The following is a 26,067-nucleotide window of genomic DNA, read 5'->3' as shown; positions in this document are numbered from 1 at the left end:
ATATACCCTTAACTTCCGTTCAAGAGCAAACTGCGACTGAGTAAAATAGAGTAATGACACTCAACGTTATCTTTCCATAGAAATAATAGAAATCTGCCACTAGTCTATTTTTCAAAGAAAAACACGAAACCAATTTCGAAATTCAAATTTTATTTATAATTTTCTTTTAAAAAATACCAAATTCATGAGAAAAAAAACATGATTATTTTATCCTAAAAAGAAATTTTATACAATAATAAAATTTAAAACTAAATTTATACAAAAAAAAAATTAATCTACTGAAATATTATTTATTACTTTTTTAGTTCCAATTGAATTTAATTACAATGTATTATTAATCTTAATTATTAATTACGAACTCACAAATTAACTTTTTTTCTAGTTTTAAAAGGTCCTTTCCGCAACTGCATACCGTGTCTCAGAGATAAACTAGAACCAGATGACGAAGTTCGCGTTTTCTTGGATGAATCATCTTCTAGCTCTTTTACCGAAGGTGGAGGAGGTGAGATTACGTTGATAAAACATTCCCAGGGTGGAATAGGACCAGTTTTCTTTGATCTAATAGAGAAAAAATTAAAATTAACTGTAGGTTAAACGTCAATAGACTCAAAACTAAAGAACCGTTACCGTGTGGTGACACTTTCGTCCATTTTACTGGATTCTAAAACACTCGGAGCTTCATATAAAGATGTTTGTTCCGAAAAAGAATCAGATTTTTTCCTCCTTGTTCGAGATCTGGTTGCCGGAGGCGAAAAGACAAAGGGCAAGGCGGTAGCTTGGGTGACAGTAGCTGGAAAAATGATTATCATAATTAATTAATTAACTCATTTTTAATTATAATTAATAATTAAACACAAATTTAAATTATTAATAAAGCTTAGCTTACTACTGGATTCTAAAATACTGTCTTCCGGAATAACGGAGATGGAGTGACTAGTAACAGCTTCTAAAAGGGATATTTAATTAGTTTAACGAGTCTAATTAATAAGTAAAAGTAATTAATCTATAATTAGAAAAATAATCAAATAAAGTTACAAACCATTGTCACTTTTCTTGGTTTTTCTCCTTCCTCTTTTCTGAATGCTTGTTTCCAAAACTGGATCCGTTTCTTTAGAAGTTGTTGACTTAATTGAAACTAATTTCGCTGCAATTAAAATTAATTAGCTTGTAAGGGTAGAAATGTAAGTAAGTAAGTCTAGTACTTGTCTTGGGCTTTGCTCCTAATTCTTTAGTAATGTTTGGTGGACTTGAATCTAAGGAAGAAACACTATCCCCTCTAGATCTGTGACGTAAACGCGGCGCCCATTGAGCTGTTGTTTGCTAGAAAAATATATTAAACAAAATGATTGTTTAATGATAATTAATTAATTCCTGGTGCTGAAAAATCAAAAATCAAACAGAGTTAGTTACCAACCTTCTCAGGGGAGATAAAAACGGTACTAGAAGCATCGGAGCTGGGTGTTGGGGAAACAGGGGCTACACTTTCATCCGCCGCGTCTACAAATTTAATTCATTAATCAAGTTAAATTAAATTAAACTTAAAAAAGTATTTAAAATACAAACCTTTCTTCTTTGAACCGCTTCTTGTGGAAATTCCTTTCATTACGACTTTGCTACTTCTCAAGATAATAGAGCTATCACTTTCCTCAGATTCCTTCGTAACCTTTTTAGTTCCTTTTTGAGTCTTTCCTTTATTTCCTTTGAAACCCTTTTGCGCATAACTCGTGGTGTTACTCGTGGAAGCCACGGAGACGTCGCTTTCATCTTCACTCCTTGAGTCCTTCTTCATACTTCGGAGTGACCTTGTTTGCCTGGTCAGCTTTGGTTTCTCTTGGGACGTACTAGCCAAGCTACTATCCAAGGATGAAAGAGACTTAACTTTAGTTATCCTTTTCTTCGAATCACTTCCAATAACTTGAGCGCTTTGGAAAGCGTCTGATAGCAATGATTTTGCGGCTTCAATTGACTTTTCCATTTGATTTTCTTCATCTTCTTTCATGGATAAACGCGTCTCTTCTTCGTCCAAAGGTTTAAGTATCTCCATTTCTTCAGCCATAATGGAAGTTGACGCAACTGCAACTGCAACTGCTTCCTGGAGTTCATCTTTCGCCGTTTTAATCTTTTCAAATGATACTGACACTTTCTGAGGTTGTTCATCTTCCTCAATATCGTCTTTGGTGGTAGAGAGGACAGAGTCTGTTTCATACTTTGAAACATCGTCTTTGATTACCGAATGAACTGATGAAAAAGAAACAACGGGGGTAATTTCTTTGTCAATTGGTTTAAGATTAGAATCTTCCTGGGGAATTTGAACAATGTGTTCAGAAATTGGCGGGATGTCTTTAAAGTCAGAATGAGTCGCGAAAAATGACACTTTCGGGGGCGACTTGACGTCACTTTCATTTGAAACTTCATCATGGATTTCAAAGTGTTCACTTGGGTAATTGTCACCAATTCTTTCCTCAGTTTCAGCTGGTTTACTTGGGTAATTGTCACCAATTCTTTCCTCAGTTTCAGCTGCTTCACTTGGGTAATTGTCACCAATTCTTTCCTCAGTTTCAGCTGGTTCACTTGGGAAATGGTCACCTTCCGTTTTAGCTATTGGTTCCCCAGGGTAATTGTCCCCAATTCCTTCATCATCCGAGTCAATTCTTTGTGGTGATGGAGATGGAGATGGAGACGGTGGAACATGATCAGCAACATCTTCCACCACCTCTTCTTCCTCCTGTTCCATTTCGGGTTCATCATCAGACTCTGACAATCTTAAGACATCATCGTCATCGTCTGATTCATTAACAACTGGTTCCTGGATGACTGGGGTGGACGCAAACGACGAGGGTTCAACCGGGACCTTCTTGGAACTAGAAAGTTGAGGTCGAGGTGTCGGAACGAGAGGAGATGTTTCAAGAGTTCCCTGATCTTTTGGGGGGGATGGTTCAATGTTAAATAGTACGGGTGCGTCTCTGTTAGGGGACGTTGCAGCAACGCCTTTCAGAATATTCCTCGGAGTTACTGGTGACTGAGGGATATGTTCAAGAAGGGCCTCTCTACGAATTGCGGGCTTTGGAAGATGGGGTTTAGCAAAGGACACCTCTGTACGATAAAATCATGATAATTAAGAATTAGCGTGAATTGATTATTAATTAAATTAACGTACCTTTTCCATGGACCAAGGAAATATCCCTTCTATTTTGAATTGAAAAATTAACAGTTATTTCCTCATCCTCGTCAATAATTTCGTCCGAATTATGAAGCGATTGTCCCAAAAATGAAGAATTTCCCGTTAAATTAAGCCTGGATCTGTTAAAAGAACCGCGATTTGAACTTCCTGGTTGAACTATTTCAGGTTCCGAAGTTCTATCGGGTGTTGTACTCCATTCGGAAGCAGTTACCGAACTAAATTACAAAATATAATCAATCAAGGATGAAAATAGAAATATTAATTAATTTCTATAAATAATCTCATACCCTTTACTCGCTCCCGACATATCAAATCTAAGGTTCTTTCCAGATTCGGCTGAAAGTTTAGGGACAAAGATTAATTAGTTCATCTTCTTAATAAAGATATTAAGATTGCATTAAGACTTACTGTCTTCATTATCATCAGATGATTCGGTACCAGGAAACGTCAGAGTCCTGGATACTTTCTCCAAATTGGGAGGAGTCGCGGACCTTCTAATTAATTGGCGAATTTTTAAAATGGAAGGTGGTGTATCAGACGCCAGCGTTTTAACCCGTTCTAAAGTTTGAGCTCTTATTGGAGGGATTATCTTTTTAATTGGAGGAGTTTGAAGGAGAGAAAGAACTTCCGAACTAATTGGACGTTGATGTTTGCTAAAATTAAAACTAAAACGAAATCAGTTCGATCAATTTAATTAATTAATTAATTAATTAATTAGAAATAATTAAATGCTAATTAACTTAAGAATACCTCTTTTCGAAATCTCCCCTAGATTGAGGGTTAAAAGGATCCAACCCTTTAAATTTCTTAGTTGAAGTCTTATTTGAATCCGTGAAATCCATCGATAATTTTCTTTTTGATAACGGAGTTGCAAAAATAACTTCAGATTCCCTAATTACAATTTTTCACTTATTAATTATATTTTAAATTCAATTCAATTCAATTAAATTCAAGATTAATTATAATTATAATAATCTTACAATCGTTTCAGTTTTCTTTGAGTTCCCGGTGTTTCAATAAAAGGTATACCTTCCGACCTCCAAACAACTGATTCATGTCGGCTTTTGTTATAAATTATTAAAATTAACAAGTTTTAATTTTGTATAAAGAGTCAACTAAAATGAATTAAAAACCTAATTAATTAACCTACTTATTAGAACGGAGTGGCGACTGTTCAACCATTTGATTAAGAGACCACGTGTCCTTTACTCTACTCATCAAATCGTAAAGTCGCGAAGATTGTGTTAAAACATTGACTGTATTGTGATGAACTTGCGTCGATAATGGCATTGGACACGTTGCTACGATATAATTATTAATTAAATCATAATTATTAAAGTCAATCAAGTAACCTATACCATTTGAAAGTGTCGAGGTCATCTTGGCATGATGTCTTCCAACTTCAGTCGCTAATCTACTTTGCATTTCGGGTAGAGTTTGCAAAAATCCCGCCACCAAAGACGACCTTATTGTCGTCCTTTCTTTACTTTGACTATCCGAATCCTAATTAAATTCACTCTTAAGTTAACACGCGCCGCGGTTAATAGTTAATTATAATTAGTAATTAATTACCATTAAAGGAAGCTTAATTCGTTCATTGACGTGTGACGCTTCTAAAGGTTGACTTCGTTGTAAAAAATACATGACTAAAAGATCCTTATGAAATGATTCTCGACTGTTAAACAAAAACTGGATCAGAGCCTCTTCTTCCAACGCGGAAAACGGCAATTGCAACAAAGCGTCCATGTTGCCAGCTGCAAAAACATTAAAGTTACGCTATAAATCCTATAAAGAAACTTAAAGACTTACTTTGTTGACATCCCATGAAGAAATGCGTCAACAAATAATCATTATTTCTTTCGTCACAACATTGACGTTGATATTGGAAAGCTTCAACTATTAACCTAAAATAATAGACCAAATTTAGGCTTTATTTTGAATCAGGTTATTCCCCAATCATTATTATACTTATTTGCCAACAAAATTGTCAAATGCATTTTAACTTCTTCGGGCGTTTGAAGGGAAGGTTTACAAATTTGAATATATTTAAGAGCTTTTTGATGTTCACCCTGATAGAGGAACGATTTTAAAATTCGTAAATGTTGCCAGGGTAAAATATCACTCGGTACTATCACTGGATCAGTGAAAAACAATATGGCTTCCTAAAAATAAACAAATTAACATCACAAAAGTGACAAAATACTTTAAAACATCGTCGCAATTAACTTACTTCAAAGTCACGATGGTCCAACATCCAAAATCCTTGAGTTAATTTAACCCTACTATGACTCATTTTAAAAGCGGCCGGAAACTTCATAAGTTTTTCTTCTAAATGACTTTGTTTATCGGAAAGAAACGCGGCCATATCCAAAAGTAAATAAAGCATTAAACAATGTTTATCTTCCAAGGGTGGACCCTTGACCAAATAGATTCCTAAAAGCGCGTAGAGACTGGGAGGAGGATAAAAACGACTGGTTCCCTTTTCCCATTGAAGCGGAAGTTCGCCAAAATGCGTCAACATTCCGTCAATCAAAAGTAGGTCAGTTTGACCAACGGAACTGTAATTAAATGGATTAAAAAAAACGATGGTAAGGACGTTAAAATCCTTTTTGGAAAACTTACCTATGAAGTAATTGCAAATCTTTGCGTCTTTGGCTGTAAGTGTTGAAGAGAGTCGAGGCGGGATAGGCAACTTCGTTCTCACCGTAAGCTTCACCTTCCGCGTGTTCCGGCAACAATGAACAGTAATAAAGCCATAAAATCACTCTAAGATACGTCGAGATCAGTTGTGTCACTTCTTGCCGCGTTTGCAACTCTTGAAGACCCGTTTCGGTAATTGGACCAGTTTGATTACTCATAATCTTCAAGAGCAAACTTAATCGTTCCAATTGCGTCGAGTGTATGTGCAGAAGCGTAAGGGAATTCTGTTCAAGTTCTTGACCAGAATGATTAAATAAAGGTCCGCATATTTTATCAGTCGAGTTTTTAATCAGCGTAACTCGTTTCCATATCCAATTAAGTAGGAATTTAAGAGTTAAGCCGTTCTTAGAATAATCTAATTAAAACGTAATTAGCATATAAATAAATTGCAATAAACGAACTTAGGCTATAAAAGTAACTAACCAACTGAAGACCATTGACATATGCAAGACGTAATGAACTTGCAAAGATTGTAATTCAACGCCAATGTTAATAAAGCTTCCCGTTTCTTAAAGATAACGGCGAAAATTGTTTTTAAAATCAACTTAATTCAATCAAATAACTTCAATCAAAGCTTACTAAGATGACATTCCCAGAAACTTCCGTTGAAACCGGAAGTAAAGAGGAACTAACGCACAAATTATATAAATTTGTCGGATTGATTAAGGAATTGGGACCCAATTCTTCCATCTCCCAAAGAACTTGTCTTTGAGTTCCCAAGTAGGAAACTTTCAGGATACCGCATTCGGAAGCGCATAATGCTTCTGTAACGAGTATTACTCGTTAAAAAATACTTCCTAATTAATTTCGTTAATTAAAATAGAACGTACTAAACGCTAGAGATGAAGGAAAATACATTTCATCGGAAGAACTTAAGGATTTATGTTTAACAAATGAACTGGGACAAATATGAACATCCTAAAATGAAAATATCAATCAAGATGAGATGAGATGATCAATCTGTAAAATAATTATCATTGGTTATTAATTAAATTAGTTAATTACCAATAAATTGCTGTTTTTAATCTTTTCTTTCACTTCCAGAAGCGAAAATACTCCGAAATAAGAACATTGCCCATTTTTGAGGCATCTAATGGAGGATGGCATTTGAGCCTGATACCACTGATTGATATCAAAAAGCGCCAGAAAATAAGCCGGGTTTGACATAACAGTCCAAGCTTCCCAAACTATAATGCATAGACTAAGATCTTGATTGGCAAAATCATCGCCATGAAGTTCTTCCAAATCCGCTCTCGGTAAATTTATTATTTCCCCTTGTTGTATGCAATGGAAGGAAATGATTCTACTTCCGTAGGAAGCTGGGAAATTTATATCTAAAGGTTGTGTCGTTAACGGATAACTTAGACGATGAACGCAATTTTGCATCCCTTGATAAATGAATCCGTAATTTTCAATCCATTCTTTCTTTTGATATCCCAAGGAGTAAAGAGTCGCGACTGAAGTTATATTAGGACTAAAGAAACGCGTAAAGAAACATGATTTATCAATAAGTACTTAATTAATTAATTAATAATTAATTAATTATTTACTTGACTAAATCATTTATGGATTGCCCTTTAACGACCCAGAGATAGCAATAATTTCTGGGATCATTTTCGGGTTCTTGAAATGCAAATTTTACAACTGGGTCGGAGTCGGAATTAACCGAAGACGAGTAACTACAATTATTAAAATAATTAATTCCGGGATAAATTAATTAAATAAAAAAATAACCAGGGTCTTACTCCAATAATAATTTCTGAAGATTCCAAAGTTGAAATCCTCCAAAATTAAAGCCAACAACAAGTAGAGTCAAGTGGGGAATATATTTCATGGACGTAATGGATACCATAGCTTAGAAAAGGCAAACAAAACGTCGTAAAACAATATATACCTTCGTCTAAAGGTTAGTAGACGAACTTACAGGTATTGAACGCGGTTATAACTTCGTCTTCCGGTCCACGATATAAAAAGTTTCCTCGATGAAAATGATCTTCATTCAAGTTTAAAGTCATGTGTTCAAAGGAATTAACGGCCGTTTCCCGTTTTTGAGCTAAATCTAAGGTTGTCGTTGACGCGAAAAAGGGTTCTCCGGGTTGGGTTTCGTTCGTGTAACCGCTATCTTCATCCAAACATAAATCGACCAAGAAGATATGACCGCCTTCTACGGCAACGGCCACAATTCCAAACATGTATCTTAATTCCGTGGCTAAAGGTCGAGTTTGAATGCAAGCACCACCTCGCGTGGCTACAACTTCAACTGACTCTATCTGTTATCAATTATTACTAGTTAGAAAACTAAAATTCGTTTAAACTAACAATAAATAATTATACTTGAAATGGTAAGTGAACCGCTCTTATGACTGTTGAAGAATTAACGTCAAAGAGACATAACAAATTCGCTACATCCAACAATATAATTAATTGCGGCGAGGACACATTGCTATAAAACTCTGTAACTGAGGTAATCGCGATCCCCGAACTTTTTTGGTCAGTACGAAATGACCAATAGCTTTTACGCTCCACTTTTTGCGTGGAAAAAATTTCCAGGACCGAATTTCTTACAATCCAAGCCCACGAACCATCTGGAAAATTGGTAGGAGTTGAAGGTTGAACGAATTACGCGACAGTGGACAACATAAACTATCACTGGCAAGTGGTAACAGACCATGGCTAATTTTACAAGACCCGACTTGTTTATGAGAATCTTCTATGAAGGGACACGCTGGAAATGCTTCTACATCGGACACAAGATGTACTGGAACGTCAGCTCTCATTTTGTATCTGTTAAAAGAATTTACCTCAAAACTTAATTTCGAGTGATCAACTACCAATTTTATCAAATAACTCGTTTATTTATATAACAACAGAGTTAACGGAACAAGGCACATGGCGTTTATTATATGATAAGTGGTGGGCTAAATAATGGTAACATTTTATAATGTAACTGAAGACTAAATTGTTTCATTGGAATCATCTTCCTCGCTATCAGGGGCTAAAATAATTGGATTTGGTTCAAGTTGCGAAGTATATTTGCATCCTTTAGGTTTGGCCAAAAATATGTGTTTGAAACGTTTAGCAGGGGGTGGACTTGCGGGTATAACTTCATCAAAATCATCCTCTTCAACTGGAACTTCTTCGGGTGGTTCTGGTTTAAGATTCAGAGGTTGCGTGGGATTATCATCTTCCTCGGAATCAGTCAAATCAATAATACAACGAGGTTTAGTTGAAGTGGCAATGTTTTCGTTTTGACTACTGGACAATCTACCATTCGCGATTGGTTCAGGATTTTCCTTTGGTTTCTTCGAGTTTTGTTTTTTCTTATTAGCTTCAACTTTCCCAACATTCTCAGTTTCTGTTGAATTTGGTGTTGATTCGTATTGACTGCTTCCCTTGTCTCCGTCAGAAAGTGTGGCCAAAACAAAGCAGGCATCCCATCCTTGGTCCGATTTAATGCTGAATATTAAAGCGTCTCCGGATTTGTTGAAATTGATGTGTATTGGAAGATTGAGTTTTGCTCCATCAGCGAAACTGAGTACCGCTTTTAATTCTTTTAAACAAAAAGTTAAATCGGCGTCTTCGTTAACTTTGTAGCTGATGAATTCATCTATTTCAAGACGTTTTTCAGTGTGGACTATTTTGGTTTGGTCTGGTTCATCTTCCGTGTAGTTCTTGACAATGACTTTATCATTGGTAACCTTAAACGTCACTTCTTCGACGGTGGACAAAAAACTTTGCACGCATTCTTGTAACACTTTTGAGGGTGAAATAATCTCGCTTTTGCATTTCTCTTTGGAAAAATTGGCATTCAAAAGTTCCAGATCGATGAAAGGTAACTTAAACGTTTTGATGACGTCGTGTTTACAATGAAACCTAACCACAAGTTCGTCGGAGCCTTCCTCAGCTTCAAAATGACATTCCTCGACACTTTTTTCGGGGTTTAAAGATTTAAAAGCGTGAAAGCAAGATTTTAAGGAAATCTTGCACTTGATTGTGGTCTCTCCGGAAATATAGGCAGTGTAAAAGTCTTCGTCAAGTTTGAAACAACCAAACGCAGACTGAGAAGGGCTGACGGCTTGGATAAGCATGTGTGTCTGGTGAATTTCTATGAAGACAGAGTCTCCCAGTTTGGCGAGTGTATGGAAACATCTACTGAGTGTGTTTAGATTCCGATTGGGAACTATGCACTTCATCTGAAATAACAGATGGACAGTCTTCAAGTTTCTTCTTCACATCTTCTTTAAAAAGTATCACTTGACGAAAGTTCCGAGTATATACAATGCTACGACCGATTTCTACCACCGAAAGCACTTAGTAACTTTCCGCGTATTGCGTAACCATAAGCCTATGGCGTAACTTATGTCAAGTCAATCAACTATTCAGTTGTTGACAACTCTTAAGTTATTAGTATGCGCGATGTTAAACTATCGGTTTATAAAATTGCGCTAAATATGCCTAAATTACTTAATTACAACATATTTTTTGTAATCCAATTTAAATTAATGATGGGTCACGATATTATCTGAGAAACTTATGTCAAGTAAATCAACTACTCAGTTGTTGACAACTCTTAAGTTATTAGTAAGCGCAATTTTAAACTATCGATTTATAAATTTGCGCTAAATATGCCTGCATTACTTAATTACAACATATTTTATATAAGTAAAATTTAAATTAATGATTGGTCACGATATTATCTGAGTAATATATGCCAAGTCAATCAAGTATTCAGTGTTGATAACTCTTAGTTCTTAGTATGCGCGAGCCGCGATATTAAAACTATCGTTTTATAAAATTTCGATAAGTCTTCATTGCTTAATTACAACAAATTCTATGTAAATAAAATTATATGCTTATGGTAAAATTTAAAATGATGGGTCAAGATATTATTTCTCCCTTAAATGGTAGATGGCGCTGCGTGCAACAGCATGCAAAAATCCGAAGTGCAAATACTTAAGCCTTGGCAATAATCCATTTACAACACAATAAAATGTGAATTACGTTATTTAAATGAAGAATCTTACCGTTTAGTTTTGTCCAGTAGTAAATCCAATATATTTGTCACACAATTTCATTAATTATCATCTACTTTAATCACTTAAACTATAATAACTTTCCTTTTGGCTCACCGTAAGAAAATACCGCGTCTATCTTTAACACCACACGCATGAAATTTGCATAAAAATCCTCTTCCCCCTCCAAAATATCCCCCCGGAAAAATATCCGAATAATCCGATTGGTTTACGACCTGACATGTGACCTTATTCAATCACTTATAAGCAGACGCTACAAGTACATAAACAAGGCTTAACGTTAACGAACCATGTTTACTCTTTCATTAATATTAATATAGTTATAATTATGAGTGAGATCGCGGAAAAACGAGAATATTTATTCGTAGTTAAGTCCCAAGATTATACTCAATGTTTAGAAAACAAAGAGTTACGCACTGGTAATTTGAAAGAGAGGGAAATAAATGAAGAAACTGGTGAAACCATTCATGATCATGACAAAGATGATTGGATTCACTGGAAGAATGTCCCAGAAGTGTCCAAAACATTAAACCTTGATGACGCCGCACATTTTATATCCTTACTCATGACATCTCCTAAATTTTGTCATTATGTTTCAAAAGAATGGCTCAAACTCAAAAACACTGAAAGTAACAGTCCTCAAGTAGTACATTTAACCCTTAACTTGACCTTTCCAACAAAACCCAAAATTGATTATAATTGGTTAGTGTGTTAATTAACGCCTATTATGCCTAGAAAGTATTAAAACGAACCTTTCATAACCCCAGGGATAAACGAATTCAGGTACTTGTTAATGAAAACTGCGAACTTCAAAATGCAATGGCTTGGCTTTCAACCTTAGGTGGAGGATATTCTTCATTAGGAGATTGTGAAGTATCCTGCGTAAGGCACCCTCCCCCCCCCCCCTCCCTCGCAATTAAAAGCGCAAAAAAAGCAATTAAAACTTTCAATTAACAGGCTGAAAAAGCGGAGAAAATATCATACAAACAACTGCAATTGGCAATGAAACAAGGGGATCCAGCCACTATTTCTAGATGTCATATTTACACAGCCATAAGTTTGCTTCAAAGAAATTATTTGAAAGCCGCGAAACAACTTATTTTGTAATTAAACTTAGATTTAAATTGATGTAAATCAATTAAAACTAATTTGACCTAATTTTATTTTTCTCAGAAAAGAATATGAATTTGCAAAATCTCAAGTTGAGGATGGCGATAACAGACTTCCGAAGATGTGCAAAGGTGTTTGGAGTCGATTACAATATTTATACAGTTTAAAAAAAGCTAATAAACAACGGGGCAAAAATGGAACTTCAAACAATGATGCAAATATTTTAAAATAAATATTTTTTATATTTACTACTAGTTTCTAAATATTCAATAAATTACAATGTTAAAATAAAATGCTTATTTACAAAAAGTGAAATGGTTGTTTGTTTGTTTGTTTGTTTGTTTCTTGCCAATTTTGGGGGTTTTTCAGGGTATCACTTGAACAAATTATTTCCTTGTATTTTTTGAACGCAAGATGATGAACCACAAACATTTGTACAACACGCTTCCCCCGAAGAACATTCTGTGCTATTAGTACACGTGGGTCCGCAGGATGTTACTTCATCAGGGAATGGGCAAACTAAACATGTTTAATTAAAAAAAAATTGGGTTTAAATAATGTTTAAAACAGACAGACAAATAGGCAAAAATTGTAAGCCGACTATGATTATGAAAAACAGTTGTTGCGGACAGACATCTTTTTAAATTTTTCATAAGCCTCCCCGAAAAAGATTATCCGGTTTGGCGGGAAAAAATACTGGGAATTTTGAACGTGATATAAGTCGAAAAAGAAAAAAAAAAAACTTTGAAATATACGAAAATTTGAGGATTTGAATAAATTAAAGTATAAGATATTGTTCGGGTGCTATAGTTTATCATTTTATGAAACAATGAGGATGTTGACAGCTGTCCACCCTTAAATTGTAATGATTTAAAATTCTAAGTTCGAATTACAACTCGGGGAAAACCCTTATGTATAACTTAAAATATCATACTCTCTTCGGATTATTACGTAGTCTTTAATTAAAATGGAAACAGTTTCTTACCCGCTGTTAAACTTCCGCTTGATTCCAATCGATCCCATTCGTCCTCTTTATCAACGCACCATCCTTTGGCGCGAATAATGGGCGTCAAAAATCGTGGGACGCAACATTTACCGGACCAGCCGACAGTCGGTTCCTGATTTATTCTCTACCAATGAAAATTCATTATTGAATGCTAAGCCTAATTATTCAAACTTTTCCAAAAACTTACTGAACAACAGAATGTTGGACAATCCCTGCTAGTTCTGCAAACTCCGTACCCTTGAAAAGGTTTAGGACATCGCCCAAGCTCGTTACTTATGTCCTGTCGTGTTAAAAAAAACATTGATTTGCATAATGACATTGTTAAAATCAAAATCAACAACGAGTTGTATGGTTTTCCGCTTCATTGCACAGACAAAACTATTTATAATTAATGTAATTTTTGAAAACACATCGTCACTGTTGTAATTCGTAATCAAACTATATACCAACTTAATCAGAATTTACTTTCCAAGGTTATAAGAAAATTTAAATCATTATTTATTCATGAAATAAATTTTTTAACGTGGAATTCTATTGTTTTGTTTATAAATATTTAAATATATTTGTTACTAATCTATCCGCGGTTCTTTTACAACCTTGAGCATATTTCCCGGTGCATGTTAAAAATTAATTCATTTCCCACAAGATCGAGTTACTTTGTACCGTTATTCAATTCTAAAAGTTGGGAATAGTAAACTTGAAAGCTGACGCGTATGAATATACAATGTTAAACCTCATAAGAAAAAAAGTAGCGCAATTTTTATTTTTATTTCAAAGTTGAGATGAAGGAAACCTAATAATATATATTTTTGAAAGGATGAGAGAGGTAATTTATTATTTTTTTAAAAAACTAGACTCGAATAAAAGATAAAAGCGCCTAAATAAATAATATAGCTAAGCCTAAATGTTCACGCTGTTAAAACAAATAGAAAACTTTTGAAATACGTTAGTTGATTTTCTTTTTCAAGTCCGCCCCTATTTTTTCTTTCAAAACGTTTCAAACAAAGATATACAGTACAACCAGTTCTATTAGCGTTAAATAGAGTATAAAATGCTTAGTTAAGTAGATGTATCGGAATACGAAAATAAGCTGTTAAGAATAATTTAACGTATAGTTTCACTCTCCCTTTAAATTGTCATATTACCACAGATTACAATATATTTTTCTATACATAAGGTCCGGGTATAATTTCAAAACACGGAGAAATAATAAGAATAAAATTTAGTTTACACCGGGGAATTGATTATGCCAATTAAATTATTTTAATTTTTAATTAGACCTTTCAATTAGACTAGGTAAATAGTAGATCAAAAATTGTTCCAAAAAACTAAAGACAATGAAAACAAAATACACCCACCTGAGCTAGAATACACGACACAGCGATGGCACATAAGAATGTAAGGCATCCGAATGACTTTGTCAAAAAGGCCGTACTGTGACAATTGACACTCATGGTCATGGTTAACCAAAGAAGATACTTCTTCTAAGTCTCTAGAAGGATAAAGTCTCGCTAGAGACGAAATTCGGGAGAAGGTTGGTCCTAGGAGAATTTGAGATACCGCTCCGCTTCTGAGAGCGTTACCGGCCAATTTAAACCTCTGTTCCTATTGAGGTTCCACTTTAGTAGAACCACTAACTCGCCTTCCAACACAATCACAGCTCGGAAGGAACCAAAGGGGAGGGTGGGATGTAACACCACCATAGGATTGACAGAGAATGGAGGGCTGGAGAATACAAGCGGAACAAACCGCTCTTAGTCTCCGTCCCCATCCATCGCGTGCCAGAAGACTCTTTTGTTTTTTACCCTAATATAAGTTTAATGATTAGTGCATTGCAGTTATACCCGCCGCGGAAGTGCGACCTCGACCCTCAAAAATCGGAAAGAACAAATATAGATTTTCAAGAGCTTGGGGAAACATTTGATCGAATTTCGAGACAAATAGAGAAATGTTTTCAAACTTTTAGCCTTTCGGGATGTTTTTGATCTTGAAAAAATTAAATATTTAGTTGATAATAGGATAGAGTCTGTGATTAAAGCGATGGTATTATCGGGTATTATTGTAGGGAAAGATAATTTAATGGTTGGGAACATCTTTGCGTCCGTTTCATGGGGAAAATTCGATAGAGTAGAAGGCGGGTATCTTTTCTCACCTGCCTCTGAGTTAGTGGGCGAACGGTCAAGAAAATAAAATTAAGATTGTGAATTTTATTCAGAATGAATTGACGTATATTAAATAAACTCGTACAATAAATTTATTTAAATTAAACAATGATATTTCCTTTAAGCGTCACTAAGCAAATTCCCTCCCTGGCGTTCTCCAAGCTGCTAAGAGACTATAGCATATAGACCTTTAAATTGCTAAGTAGTTTTGTGTTTTTTTAATCAGTTCAAATGGCACAGAAACATATCTTCAAAATTTAAAATATAAAAAAAGTCAGTTACCTAAACAGGAAGAATTAGTTGCCTTAAGGGTTTTATAAAGAAAAGATATAATCATTTACTTTTAAAAATAAATTCGAGGGCGCGGGGGTCGCCTCCGGTATTTGGTTCAATAATTTACAAGATTTCTTCATCTTCTTCTTCAACCCTTTTTTATCCACTACCACCACCGAAAGGGGTAAGAAGAATTTAAGTGGGCTAAAGCAGGCAGTCGTACGTACGTGTAATAACTAGTAACCCAGAACAGGAAAAAAATATAACGAAACGATGTATACATAAAAACACCTTGAACTTGAACTTTTCATCTCATTTTTATGACTTAATTATAAATAGATATAAATTATTTTTAGAAATGATTGGAAAAAGGGTTGATATTATTATTGTTCTTTAAAGAGTGATTTTTGAAGACCGAATCGAGCAGCGTGAAAAGACGAGATGCAAGATGATTTCGAACACGAATTCGGGCAACAAATTTCTTCCGGTGAACAACTCATGTTATCCGTACAGGAAACTTCGCAGTTTTTGACTGATTCACTCGGAGGGCATTCTTAAAAAGATAATTTATACAAATATGGTACAATAGAGAAAACTGATGCGTATGAATACCTAATGTAAAATCTCGTAACATATAAAGTAGCGCGAATAAGTTAGGTTGTAATTACGCTAATCACGAGGGTGATCGATAGGACATTTGCCTTTTTGAACACGCGATTTAAAAATAATTTGTTTACCATTAGCATAATTAATTAGGTAGGCCTTACACTTTAATTTATTCAAGTTTAAATTTCATTTGAACTCGTAACCGTTAAGCCTAATACCCTAACACTAATTTGAAAATGAAAAAAACACGTGCCATTAATTTTGGCGCCAAATTTCTTTACATCGATTTAAAAGTTTTCCAGTCAATTTCTCTAAAATTATATACCCTTGGAAACCAACTAAAAAAAATTAGAAAGAAAGAAATATCTAGGTACTCCTTTTGTATCCACGCCAAAAAAGACAATATGGAATACACCTTGACATTATAACAATTAGGAAAACTTTAGTTAGGCCCTGCCCGTACGCTAATTAGATGCAAAAGGCGACCCGGCCACCTGTTATCAACTTATAACTAAATCTACTGCATTTTTTAGGGGGAAACTACTTAAATCCTTCGATTTGTAAGCTTTCCCGCCATATTTCACGATGGTATACACGAGCCACGATGTTCTATTATACAAATAATAACCCCGTAATAATAATATAATAGCTTCGACATTTCTGAGACGTGAGAAATAATCATCGAAAATATATTCAAGGTTCGACGTGTCAAAAATAAAATACTTCATTGTTGTTGGGACCATCCCTATTCAAACCATAATAATACCACAATTTCCTACGATAAAGGAACATCTTTCAAAGAACTATCTTGAAAGAAGACAAGTTTTCCGAACGAGAAGTCGAGACGACGTACGGAGGAGTCAAAGGACATGTAACTAAGGGAATAAGGAGCTAGCCTAGGAGGCGAAACTATTTTCTACTTTTGTTTTGTATTTTTACATCGGGAACCTTGCCCCGTTTTATTTTTTCTAAAATATTTCGCAACTCTCGCTTTGAGAAAAGGATTCGCTAATTAGCTTTCTACTTTTCGTTTTGTCAAAAAAAAAAAAATTAAGAAGAGATAGTTCAATAATGTACAAGGAGGAGAGACAAATGTATTGTAGGCCATTATACCCCCTGGACTGTGTAGGTGTCGGAATTATTTCATTCCTTTAAATATTCAATGTTATAAAAGCGTTCAACCGGTAACTACTTATTTCCCTCTCTCTTATTATTTCAAGGAGATTTCACGGACTTAATGTTTTGGTACGGGACTAGCTAGTGTAAAAACAGTAACTTTAGGCTACTGTACCGTGGAATTATTTCTGTATAGAGTAATGACAGTACTACGTTCGTAAACGTCATATCCTTCTATCTCTTAGCTCAGTGTCATCCCCCCTACCAGGCGCGTACCCCTCTTACAAAAGCGCGCCTAAAGGGAGGGATACACCGTCTACTCCCCTCTCTACCGACACTACTCTATAGATAGTATAGAGTAATGACGTATCCCCCTACTGAGTGCGACCAGAGGGAGGGATACACAGTCTACACCCCTCTCTACCGCCACTAGTCTATTCACAAAGCGCTTTCCCAGATTTCCCATCCCCTATAAGGAACATTTTATAAGGTCCATGGTATCACTCACTCTCTCTCTTCGAGTCTTTGACATACGCGACCCAAACTGATATCATCTATGATTACAAACCCTTTCGATGCGTGTAAAAAGTTTTGTCCGCTATTATGGTTCCTAATATTACATAAGAATTAAACCAACACCCTTTTCCTTTTGACTCACCAACTTGGATGTCATTAGACGATGCTACAGTTGATGAAACGTTTCGTACACCCAAGTCTTCGTGTTTGATCTCTTCTTCGAGACACCATCCTCTGGAATTGACCAATCTGACCAATGGCCTTGGAACGCAACATTCCGCTGACCATTCTCGAATCGGCCTGAAAAAGAAATACACACAAAACACATACATAAATTTAATTTGTTCAAAAATAGAAATCTAACAAAGAAAATAAAACATTCCTGACGTAAAATGAAACTAAAACCACTTTTTTGTCACATTTTCGCTTCTATCTCCACGTGACTAATGCTAATTTAAATCTCGCGCCAATTTAGAGAAATCACGTGGTGACGCAGTAAAGAAAACGCGGGAAATTTAATTTTCAACTGAGATAGGATGGCACGAGGTCAGGATTGTTTTACTTCGAATACACTTTCAATTAATAATTAACCTTAAACTAAATTTAGCGCAACACCCTGTACGGCAATCTACGTTGGTTCTACAAGTTGCTAAGTATCTGAATGGACGTGGACACGAAAATTGAACAAATGGCCCCGGACCTTGACGTTGAGCACTTGGCTTCGAGAAATTAAAACACTCAATTAGTCATAATTATTTTAATTGGTGTTAAAATTATATATATTTATTTCTTACTTTTAGAGGCGGTTGTTGTAATACGGAAATAATTTGACAAGAAACCACGTGTAAAATAAGGGGGAACGCGATAAAACTTAAATACATTTTAAATTAATTAATTAATTAATGCTGAATTTAAATTTAAACTAAATTTGCACGCTTCGTTTATGTCGATTATTTTACAAGAAATGAGTGAGAGATCTTAATAACTTCTAAACTTCTTCTAAAAAAACATCAAATTGAGGACAATCATCTAAATGTGCCATCCCGAATTACTTTGGCCTAGACCTTGAAATTGAATAAATAAAAAACAAGTCGTCCCTTATATAATACTAAAGACAACCCGCCCCAATCGCAACCCCTAAACACTTTACAGAGCTACACGCACAGACGTATCATAAATTCTCCTTTTAAAGATGAGAAAATTGGCGCCAAAATTTGACCTATTTTACACAGATAAACCAACAAAATGAAAAACCAGTTGGAAATTTGGAATTTTTCTCAGATTTTTTTTAATTTCTATAATGTGTCAAGAATGATGACAGAAAATTCACAAAAATTAAATTAAATGTTTTCAATAAATAAATAAATAAATAAATAAAACGAAACCAAATTCATTACAATAAAATTTTAATAACTTAAAAATACAACTACATGTTTATACAAATTACAAAAGAATACAAATCAAATTATTAAAGTGAAAAATAAAATATACATCTTTGAAATATAGAACTTCTAATTTTGTTTGTTTGTTTGTTTGTTGAACCTCAAAAACACTTTGTTTTGGGTTAAAAACAAGCGAGAATCTTTCTAAAATAGAATAATTTTCTTCCTTTGTTAAGTAACCACCCTAGAAAAACGCAACTTAACTTGAAGAAAAAAAAAAAAACAACTCAACCAACTTTAATATTATTATATAATCACAGTTGCGTAAGATTCTTCTTCTAATTTTGTTTGGTTTTTTTTTAATTCCCATCTAATGATTTTTTCTCCTTCTTTGTCGACCTCGAGTTGAGGATGCCGAGGATGAAGTAGAAGATGAGGATGGAGATTCAACTACAATTTGACCCTCTTGAATATCCTGTCTTTCCGTTTCGGGAATAGTTTGTATCTTTTGCTGAGCTTCTAAGTAAAACATTAAATCCCGAACTTGTTCTTTCAATTCCCCAATTTCCTGTATAAATTCATTTTAATCAGCGATTGAATAAAAAAATGGTTAAAAAATTTAGTAGGCCTCTTTGGAAGTAAGTTAGGCCCTACTTAAAAAAAATTAAAAATGTTGAAACCATAGAGTTAAGTATTTTTTTTCCTTTTAAGTAAATATTGGATGAGGAGAATAAGAGAAGAAGGAACCAGTTTGAAAAGGATTTTGCGAACCTTTTCTTTAGATTCTTTAAAATCTTTAAATTGTTTTTGAGTTTCATCGAGTTTATCTTGCCATAATTGCTGATTCTTTCTTAAACAATCATTAAGCTAAAAGAAAATAATTATTAAGTTTAATTGAAATTAATTTAATAATTTATGATTATGATTATGAATTTATGATTATGATGCAAACCTCTTTTTCTTCTTTTAATTCAGCTAATGCTTTATTTAATTTAGTATTTAACTTTAAAAAAGTGGGTTTTAATTAATTTAATTTAATTTAATTAAATTAATAATTAAATTTAAATTAAATGTATACTTGATTAATTTTCTTTTCTTGAGAATTTTTCTCTCTAGAAACTTTAATAAGATCCCCTTCTATTTTTTGCCGATCTTCCAAGGCCACTTTAGTAAGCTCTTTTAATTCCTCAATCTTAAATTTAATTTAATTTAATGTAAGTTTTTATTTTTTTTTAATTTCTCTCGTTAAAACAAACGAATTAACTTTAAGAAAATTAAAATTAAAAATTAAAAAAAAAAAAAAGAAACGTTATTTACCTGGCTAGAGGTTTCTTTTTCTATTCTGGCAATTTCACCTTCAAAAAAATGTCTTTGCGTTTCTAATTGACTGGTTAGCAAATAAGTATACTGCAAATTAAATTAATGACGATTAAACGAAGACATTTCTTTGAAAAAAATCACTAGCACCAAGCACCATCAAATATTAATTTGTACCTCTAATTGAATTGAATCTAATTTTTCTTCATTTTGAATCTATTAATTAAACAAGTGAATTAATTAATTTTTGTTCCCCATAAATCATTAAAGGCCAGGTAACATAACATTATAGTACCGTCATTGCTTTAGTGGCGTCTGCTAAACCGAACCCACCTTACCCACAACCTTTGAGAATTCAACCAATCCTGTAAGGGTAACAGGTTCGAGATAGCAGACGCCACTAAAGCAATGGCGGATGGCGCAGTAGTCCTTGTTTTTAAGTCTAATTAAATGCTAATTATTTTGTTATGATTGTCATTGATATCTTATGTAATATTTAGAAAAAGCCTGGCCGTTCTTTTAAGGTCTGCTATAATGTTATGTTACCTCAACTTCCCTTTAGAAATATTTGCATAAATAAAATTATTTTTGGGTTAATTAATTTAATACCTCTCCTTGTATGCTCATTAATTCAACCGGTTTTCCATCAGCTTTATTTTGGACTAAACGATGGACGTAATTATCTCCCGCGTAATCCCAAACTCTATTATTTCCTAATTGCATCGCGTATGTATGTTGGGTATCCAAATAATGTCTAAAATATGTTAAAAATTACATTTTAACCCCATTATATTCAACTTAAATCGCCTAAAATGACATACTTAAACGCGTGACCCTCTTCATAACGACCACATCCAACATTTCCACAAATAAGGCAAATCCATAAATTCTATCGCGAAATTAAAACCTTGTAGGTTAATTTAAATTAACTTAACTTAAAGACGAAATTAAGTCGCTTACATCACGACATCCGCATGTAAAACAACGATTATCAGGTACAAGCTCTGGGGTTTGAGAATAACGACAAACGGGGCAACTTGTATCACCCCATTTTGCCAAACAATTTCCGTGGAAAGAATGATTACAAAGAATAGTTAATATTCCTTCAACCGATTCATCCTTTTTTTTATGATAAAACAGTAAATGTATTTAATTAAGCTTTCCTTAAAAAAAACTAAGGGAATTGTAAATAAATGTACCATTCTTTCTAAACAGACGGGACAAGTAGGTAATTCTGTATGGCCATAAAGTGGCAAACAAGACTCCTAAAACAATGCGCCAAATTCAATCAAAACTATTCTAAGAACTATTAATTAATAATCTTTTAAACTAACTTCGGATTCTTTAACACTTTCAACTTTAGCAACATAAACGAGATTGCAAATTTCTGGTTCAATAGAATTGAATCTCATGCCATTAAAATTCTCATAAAACTCATCAGCGGATTTCTATCAATGGTTTAAAATGTATGTAACATTTGTTAATTTAAAGGAAACTGTCAGATAACATAGCATTATACTTTAAAAGAATGGCCTTTTTCTAAATATAATAGGAAAAATATTAACGAAAATAAATAATCTCTCATTACAAAATAATTTGCGTTTAATTAGTCTTAAAAACTAGGACTACCGCGCCGCCATTGCTTTAGTGACGTCAAGCTCTTACTCTTACAGGATTGGTTGAATTCTGACAGGCTGGGGGAGGGGGGGGGGTAAGATAAACCAATGGCGGATGGCGCAGTAGTCCCCGTTTTTAAGATAAATTAAATGCTAATTATTTTGTAATAAGAGATAATTTATTATTTTCCTAATATTTGATTCCTTTTATATTTAGGAAAAGGCCCATCTTTTAAGCTATAAAGTTATGTTATCTGAAATTTTCTTTAAGACCGTTTCTCCTTAATTCTTACTTGATTTTTAAATTTTACTAAAACCATATATTGATTAGGTTTAGAGTTTCTAATAATTCTCATTTGTTCTATGTTACTACTAACTGCGGCTGTAAATTGTAGGAGATCATGAGTAGTCATGCCTCCTGGAACAGCGAGAATGCAAAGCATTTCGCTTCTTTCAGCCTCTTCATCTAATGAAGTTCTTTGACTGTAGAGACGTTTATATTTATTTATTTTTACAAGAAAAACTTTAAAACCAAGTTGCCAATCAAACATAGATGACCAACTTTTCTTTATAAAGATGCAAAATTCCTTTTGTAACTTCTATAAAATGATTCCCAGAGAAATAGGGCACTTGCATCGAGGAGGATTTACCACTTTTCTTTTCGTAACTACTAGAACTCCCTTCGGATAAGGCAGGGGAAGTTTCTTTATACAAATCTCCGTGTTTTCCTCCTTCAGCTCCGGAAGAACTAACTTTCTCATTAAAATTACTAACACTTTTACTAGTAGAGTCGGCCACTTGGGCGTAACTCTGAACAAAAACTCCCGTTTCGTCTATAAAAATAGACATCAGAGTTTTAAAAACGATACCTCATTTTAATTCAAACCAACACTCCGGGGAATATGTACCTTTTTCAACACTTTCTATTGATATATCACTCATGACTCTACAACCTCTTAACTCTTTTTTCTTAGAATTTGATTTAATATCATCCTAAATACAATATTATACCATCAATCTCATAAAATTATTACGGAGAGAAACGAAGTTTAGAAAGTAATACATCAATAGCGGGCTCCGTTACCGCAGATGCGCAATCTTTAGTAGAAATATCGCTTGAATCAGCCATCGGTTTTAATAATCTACGCGCTTAGATTACGAGGAAAAAGAGACTCAAGCTATAAAACCAACGATAAGTTCTTCAAAAAACCTTATTTAACGAACTAAGACTAACTACGCATTATTTTGACAATGAAGTATCATGACGACCTAAAAGGAAAATGAAACCAAAACAGACCAAGGCTTACCGCTAAAATGAAGATAAGGGAGAATATTATAGTCTTTAGCTATTTCCAAACGTAAAGCGATACGTGATACAGACATTACGTTAAATACTCCTTCTTGAAAACATAATTAGCGTTTGATAAGGACGTTTTAATTAATTATAACGTCTTCTACGGTTAAATCCGTCCCTTTAAATATGGCTTCCGAAATTCGAATTTTCAATTTCAGAGACGATAGACGTATTCGATCAAAGGCGGCCGCGGCTTCTTTCTTTCGAGATTCAGACTTTATTTTATAGAAGGAGAAAGCGTATATGAGCCGTGTACGATCAATATCGAAATGCTCTATTTGTAAGCGGCGCCACTAGAGGAACAATTTTTATAGAGTCTTTCGGCACAACACTAATATTGCAAATTTTTACAGAAACAAACTAAGATCAAAGCTTCCAAGGAAATAGCGCGAGGTTTCATAAAAAATTGCCTATAAAATACATACATGAATTTCTTATTTTCACCAATGAATATTTATCCGAAATAAGATTTTTCTGTTAATTCTCAAACAAAACATAATAACGCTTTTACATGAACTTAATCAGTTCTAATATCAATATAAATTATCTTTTAAAATTTATCAATCCTCTTATGGTCAGGACAGAGAAAGAATAAACAAGACAATCACTATTTAAATATTCAAGATTTAAGTTAATAAATTCAGATTGGGGTCGAGAAAAACCGGGTTCACACTCACAGTCTAGACTCTTGAGAGCGAGTCTACAGCTACAGATACTCAAGTATTTAATAATTTCTTTCCATTTGAACAACCGGGTTTGCAATTAAGGAAGTTCAAAGAAATCACCTTCAAGATGAATTTTAAATTAAAAAACGTAATTTCTCCTTTATTACTTAAAACTTTAAAATCAAACAAATTCCTAAATGGAAGAGGGTCCTGCGTGAAAATATCAAGTCTGGGTGCAAGTTTACCAGAAACTCACGAAATGTTAAAAAAGACTTGCCGCGACTTTGTGGACAAAGAATTAGCACCTATTGCAGGTGCAATTGATAAAAAGGGTGCCTATCCTAAGGACCAAGTGGAAAAGATGGGTGACTTGGGTCTTTTTGGTCTGGTAATCCCGGAAATATTGGGAGGCGCTGGTCTAGATTACTTAGCGTACGCTATCGCCATGGAGGAGATAAGCAGGGGTTGCGCCTCAACTGGAGTCATTTTGAGTGTCAATACGGTACGTTTTAATTTAATGTACTTAATTTTAAATACGCTAATTCCCCCCCCCCCGTGCAGTCGTTATTTCTAGGACCACTGATGGCCTTTGGTACAGAAGCCCAAAAAGAGCAGTTCGTTAAACCGTACTTAGATGGCCGTAGAGTAGGGTGTTTCGCGCTTAGCGAACCTGGAAATGGTAGTGACGCGGGAGCAGCGTCATGTACAGCCAGATTAGACGGAGATAATTATATAATTAATGGTACAAAATCATGGATTACTAATGGTTACGAAGCTGAAGCTGCAATTGTAAATTAATTAAGATTTACATTCTTATTCTTATATTTAATTTTTTCTTTAAGTTTATAAATTAGTTTTAATTCCAGCTGATTGCAACAACTGATAAATCCAAAAAACATAAAGGAATCAGCGCTTTCATTGTTCCTAAACCAACACCCGGTTTAACTTTAGGCAAAAAAGAGGACAAATTAGGCATTAAAGCTTCATCAACGTGCAATTTAATTTTCGAAGATTGCAAAATTCCCAAAGAAAATTTATTAGGAAAACCGGGTGAAGGATTTAAAATAGCCATGGTATAAAACACTATCCTTTTAAGCAAACAAAAAATTAAAAAACTAATTAATTATGCAATAAAAAAAACCCCAAAATAAACAGACAACGTTAGATGCAGGGCGAATTGGTATTGCAGGACAGGCCTTAGGCATTGCTCAAGCTTCATTAGATTGCGCTATGGAATACGCATCGAAAAGAACCGCGTTTGGAGCGCCTATTTTAAATTTACAAGCCATTCAGGTGTGAACGAAAAAAAAAAAAATAAAAACAGTTCAAATAACACTACTTAAATATTCATTATTTTTTGTTAGATGAAATTAGCCGATATGGAGCTCAGAATTCAATCAGCGCGATTGCTTACCCTTAAGGCAGCATTACTAAAAGATTCCAAACAAAAATTCACCAAAGTACGCGTATTATTATTAATATTTAATAATTTATTCCGGACCAGCACGCTAGTGTTTTTTGCATATTTTATTTTTATTTTTTTTCCCCCGTGTTATAGGAAGCAGCCATGGCTAAACTTGCAGCTTCGGAAGCGGCAACATTTGCATCTCATCAAGTAAATATCTTCAGGGATTGTGGATAGAAGATCGCGTGTTTTTTAACGGTTAATGTTTGCAATGTTTACTTTCTCTTAGGCTATTCAAATCTTAGGTGGAATGGGTTACGTTGCGGAAATGCCGGCGGAAAGACATTACAGAGACGCTAGAATCACCGAAATTTATGAAGGCACAAGTGAAATACAACGTTTGGTTATTGCTGGAAATTTAGCAAAGGAATATGGCTTTAAATAAATATTTACTATGTTGTTCAGTTTAAAACTAATTAAGAAAAAACACTCAAATTTGTTTACTTTTGTATTATCATGATGAAGTATCTTTGATAAATTGTATTAGATAAAAAATTTTAATGCTAAATAAAATAATTTGATATTAAAAATAAACATTTTATTTCGCGGAGTAGTGGCAGCCCAT

General features: G+C 34.2%; 6 protein-coding genes and 1 long non-coding RNA gene across 10 annotated transcripts in view; 2 read left to right on the top strand and 5 right to left on the bottom strand.

Moving 5' to 3' along the window:
• Positions 1–129: 129 nt before the first annotated feature.
• Positions 130–11,075, bottom strand: Elys (AT hook containing transcription factor 1 homolog). Of its 2 annotated transcripts, none has more exons than XM_089857731.1 (29): positions 10,906–11,075; positions 8,550–8,665; positions 8,216–8,466; positions 7,806–8,151; positions 7,627–7,735; positions 7,432–7,560; positions 6,887–7,355; positions 6,712–6,799; positions 6,461–6,645; positions 6,305–6,389; positions 5,804–6,236; positions 5,412–5,739; positions 5,150–5,343; positions 4,991–5,085; positions 4,754–4,935; positions 4,540–4,684; positions 4,332–4,482; positions 4,162–4,242; positions 3,932–4,072; positions 3,590–3,834; positions 3,469–3,517; positions 3,158–3,396; positions 1,564–3,093; positions 1,415–1,497; positions 1,203–1,320; positions 1,040–1,144; positions 887–946; positions 628–790; positions 130–558 (listed from the first exon to the last, which is right to left on the bottom strand). In XM_089857731.1, the coding sequence occupies exons 2-29, from the start codon at positions 8,656–8,658 to the stop codon at positions 360–362; spliced, it is 6,312 nt and encodes a 2,103-aa protein (XP_089713857.1). In that variant the 5' UTR covers positions 8,659–8,665; positions 10,906–11,075; the 3' UTR covers positions 130–359. The 2 variants fall into 2 exon arrangements, with proteins under 2 accessions (XP_089713857.1, XP_089713856.1); XM_089857730.1 differs by having other exon boundaries at positions 3,590–3,846; positions 10,906–11,074.
• Positions 8,836–9,969, bottom strand: Rad9 (cell cycle checkpoint control protein Rad9). The gene has a single exon (XM_089860741.1). The coding sequence runs from the start codon at positions 9,967–9,969 to the stop codon at positions 8,836–8,838; it is 1,134 nt and encodes a 377-aa protein (XP_089716867.1).
• A 71-nt stretch (positions 11,076–11,146) lies between the features above and the next one.
• LOC149709763 (uncharacterized protein F58A4.6) lies at positions 11,147–12,339 on the top strand. Its single transcript, XM_089857782.1, has 4 exons — positions 11,147–11,616; positions 11,682–11,796; positions 11,872–12,017; positions 12,088–12,339. Exons 1-4 carry the CDS (start codon positions 11,243–11,245, stop codon positions 12,254–12,256), a joined length of 804 nt encoding a protein of 267 aa, XP_089713908.1. The 5' UTR covers positions 11,147–11,242; the 3' UTR covers positions 12,257–12,339.
• Positions 12,088–26,067, bottom strand: part of LOC149709758 (uncharacterized) — a 48,982-nt gene continuing 35,002 nt past the window's right edge. The window contains exons 2-5 of one of the 2 annotated variants that reach the window (XM_089857789.1): positions 17,846–18,003; positions 13,218–13,310; positions 13,010–13,154; positions 12,088–12,543 (exon numbers count right to left, since the gene is read on the bottom strand). In XM_089857789.1, coding sequence (XP_089713915.1) covers positions 12,398–12,543; positions 13,010–13,154; positions 13,218–13,310; positions 17,846–17,860 — 399 coding nt within the window. In that variant the 5' untranslated portion in view covers positions 17,861–18,003 and the 3' untranslated portion in view covers positions 12,088–12,397. Of the gene's footprint in view, positions 12,544–13,009; positions 13,155–13,217; positions 13,311–14,388; positions 15,021–17,845; positions 18,004–26,067 lie in introns of those variants that run through there. The other variant, XM_089857788.1, reaches the window with a different exon arrangement.
• On the bottom strand, positions 15,218–16,013 carry LOC149709762 (uncharacterized). Its single transcript, XR_016376164.1, has 2 exons — positions 15,534–16,013; positions 15,218–15,440 (listed from the first exon to the last, which is right to left on the bottom strand). It is a non-coding gene; the product is annotated as an uncharacterized LOC149709762 (long non-coding RNA).
• LOC149709761 (BRCA1-associated protein) lies at positions 19,093–24,187 on the bottom strand. 2 transcript variants are annotated; one of them, XR_016376155.1, is made up of 17 exons: positions 23,326–23,923; positions 23,082–23,167; positions 22,927–23,011; positions 22,581–22,851; positions 22,312–22,501; positions 21,737–21,850; positions 21,602–21,667; positions 21,363–21,521; positions 21,224–21,291; positions 21,012–21,156; positions 20,580–20,618; positions 20,403–20,492; positions 20,164–20,277; positions 20,038–20,088; positions 19,857–19,952; positions 19,404–19,653; positions 19,093–19,329 (listed from the first exon to the last, which is right to left on the bottom strand). XR_016376155.1 is itself a non-coding variant. In XM_089857756.1 (17 exons), the coding sequence occupies exons 2-17, from the start codon at positions 23,399–23,401 to the stop codon at positions 19,456–19,458; spliced, it is 1,848 nt and encodes a 615-aa protein (XP_089713882.1). In that variant the 5' UTR covers positions 23,402–23,979; positions 24,050–24,187; the 3' UTR covers positions 19,093–19,455. The 2 variants fall into 2 exon arrangements, 1 of the variants encoding a protein (XP_089713882.1); XM_089857756.1 differs by adding an exon at positions 24,050–24,187 and having other exon boundaries at positions 19,093–19,653; positions 23,326–23,979.
• Positions 24,165–26,036, top strand: LOC149709760 (short-chain specific acyl-CoA dehydrogenase, mitochondrial-like). The gene is made up of 7 exons (XM_089857767.1): positions 24,165–24,539; positions 24,599–24,826; positions 24,904–25,110; positions 25,193–25,330; positions 25,402–25,497; positions 25,596–25,652; positions 25,732–26,036. The coding sequence occupies exons 1-7, from the start codon at positions 24,165–24,167 to the stop codon at positions 25,885–25,887; spliced, it is 1,257 nt and encodes a 418-aa protein (XP_089713893.1). The 3' UTR covers positions 25,888–26,036.

This window comes from Phalangium opilio, unplaced genomic scaffold (genome assembly GCF_054372755.1).
Source record: "Phalangium opilio isolate 3A_F unplaced genomic scaffold, DU_Popi_V2 ptg000011l_1, whole genome shotgun sequence".
NCBI classification, from domain to species: Eukaryota; Metazoa; Arthropoda; class Arachnida; order Opiliones; family Phalangiidae; genus Phalangium; species Phalangium opilio.
Note: the sequence above shows the minus strand (reverse complement) of the source record. Positions and strands in the feature narration are given on the sequence as shown.

What these genes read in the sequence shown, in the direction of transcription:
- LOC149709763 (XM_089857782.1), top strand. Translation starts at nt 11,243, where the DNA reads ATGAGTGAGATCGCGGAAAAACGAGAATATTTATTCGTAGTTAAGTCC. An exon ending in CCCAAAATTGATTATAATTG is followed by an intron (nt 11,617 to 11,681) that starts GTTAGTGTGTTA and finishes TCATAACCCCAG; the next exon opens with GGATAAACGAATTCAGGTAC. An exon ending in GAGATTGTGAAGTATCCTGC is followed by an intron (nt 11,797 to 11,871) that starts GTAAGGCACCCT and finishes TTCAATTAACAG; the next exon opens with GCTGAAAAAGCGGAGAAAAT.
- Rad9 (XM_089860741.1), bottom strand. Translation starts at nt 9,969, where the DNA reads ATGCTTATCCAAGCCGTCAGCCCTTCTCAGTCTGCGTTTGGTTGTTTC.
- LOC149709760 (XM_089857767.1), top strand. Translation starts at nt 24,165, where the DNA reads ATGAATTTTAAATTAAAAAACGTAATTTCTCCTTTATTACTTAAAACT. An exon ending in TCATTTTGAGTGTCAATACG is followed by an intron (nt 24,540 to 24,598) that starts GTACGTTTTAAT and finishes CCCCCCGTGCAG; the next exon opens with TCGTTATTTCTAGGACCACT. An exon ending in CAACATTTGCATCTCATCAA is followed by an intron (nt 25,653 to 25,731) that starts GTAAATATCTTC and finishes ACTTTCTCTTAG; the next exon opens with GCTATTCAAATCTTAGGTGG.
- Elys (XM_089857730.1), bottom strand. Translation starts at nt 8,658, where the DNA reads ATGAGAGCTGACGTTCCAGTACATCTTGTGTCCGATGTAGAAGCATTT. An exon ending in TGGACCATCGTGACTTTGAA is followed by an intron (nt 5,344 to 5,411) that starts GTAAGTTAATTG and finishes GTTTATTTTTAG; the next exon opens with GAAGCCATATTGTTTTTCAC. An exon ending in TCGCCACTCCGTTCTAATAA is followed by an intron (nt 4,243 to 4,331) that starts GTAGGTTAATTA and finishes TTATAACAAAAG; the next exon opens with CCGACATGAATCAGTTGTTT.
- LOC149709761 (XM_089857756.1), bottom strand. Translation starts at nt 23,401, where the DNA reads ATGTCTGTATCACGTATCGCTTTACGTTTGGAAATAGCTAAAGACTAT. An exon ending in TTGCATCTTTATAAAGAAAA is followed by an intron (nt 22,502 to 22,580) that starts GTTGGTCATCTA and finishes ACGTCTCTACAG; the next exon opens with TCAAAGAACTTCATTAGATG. An exon ending in TAATGAGCATACAAGGAGAG is followed by an intron (nt 20,619 to 21,011) that starts GTATTAAATTAA and finishes TTTAATTAATAG; the next exon opens with ATTCAAAATGAAGAAAAATT.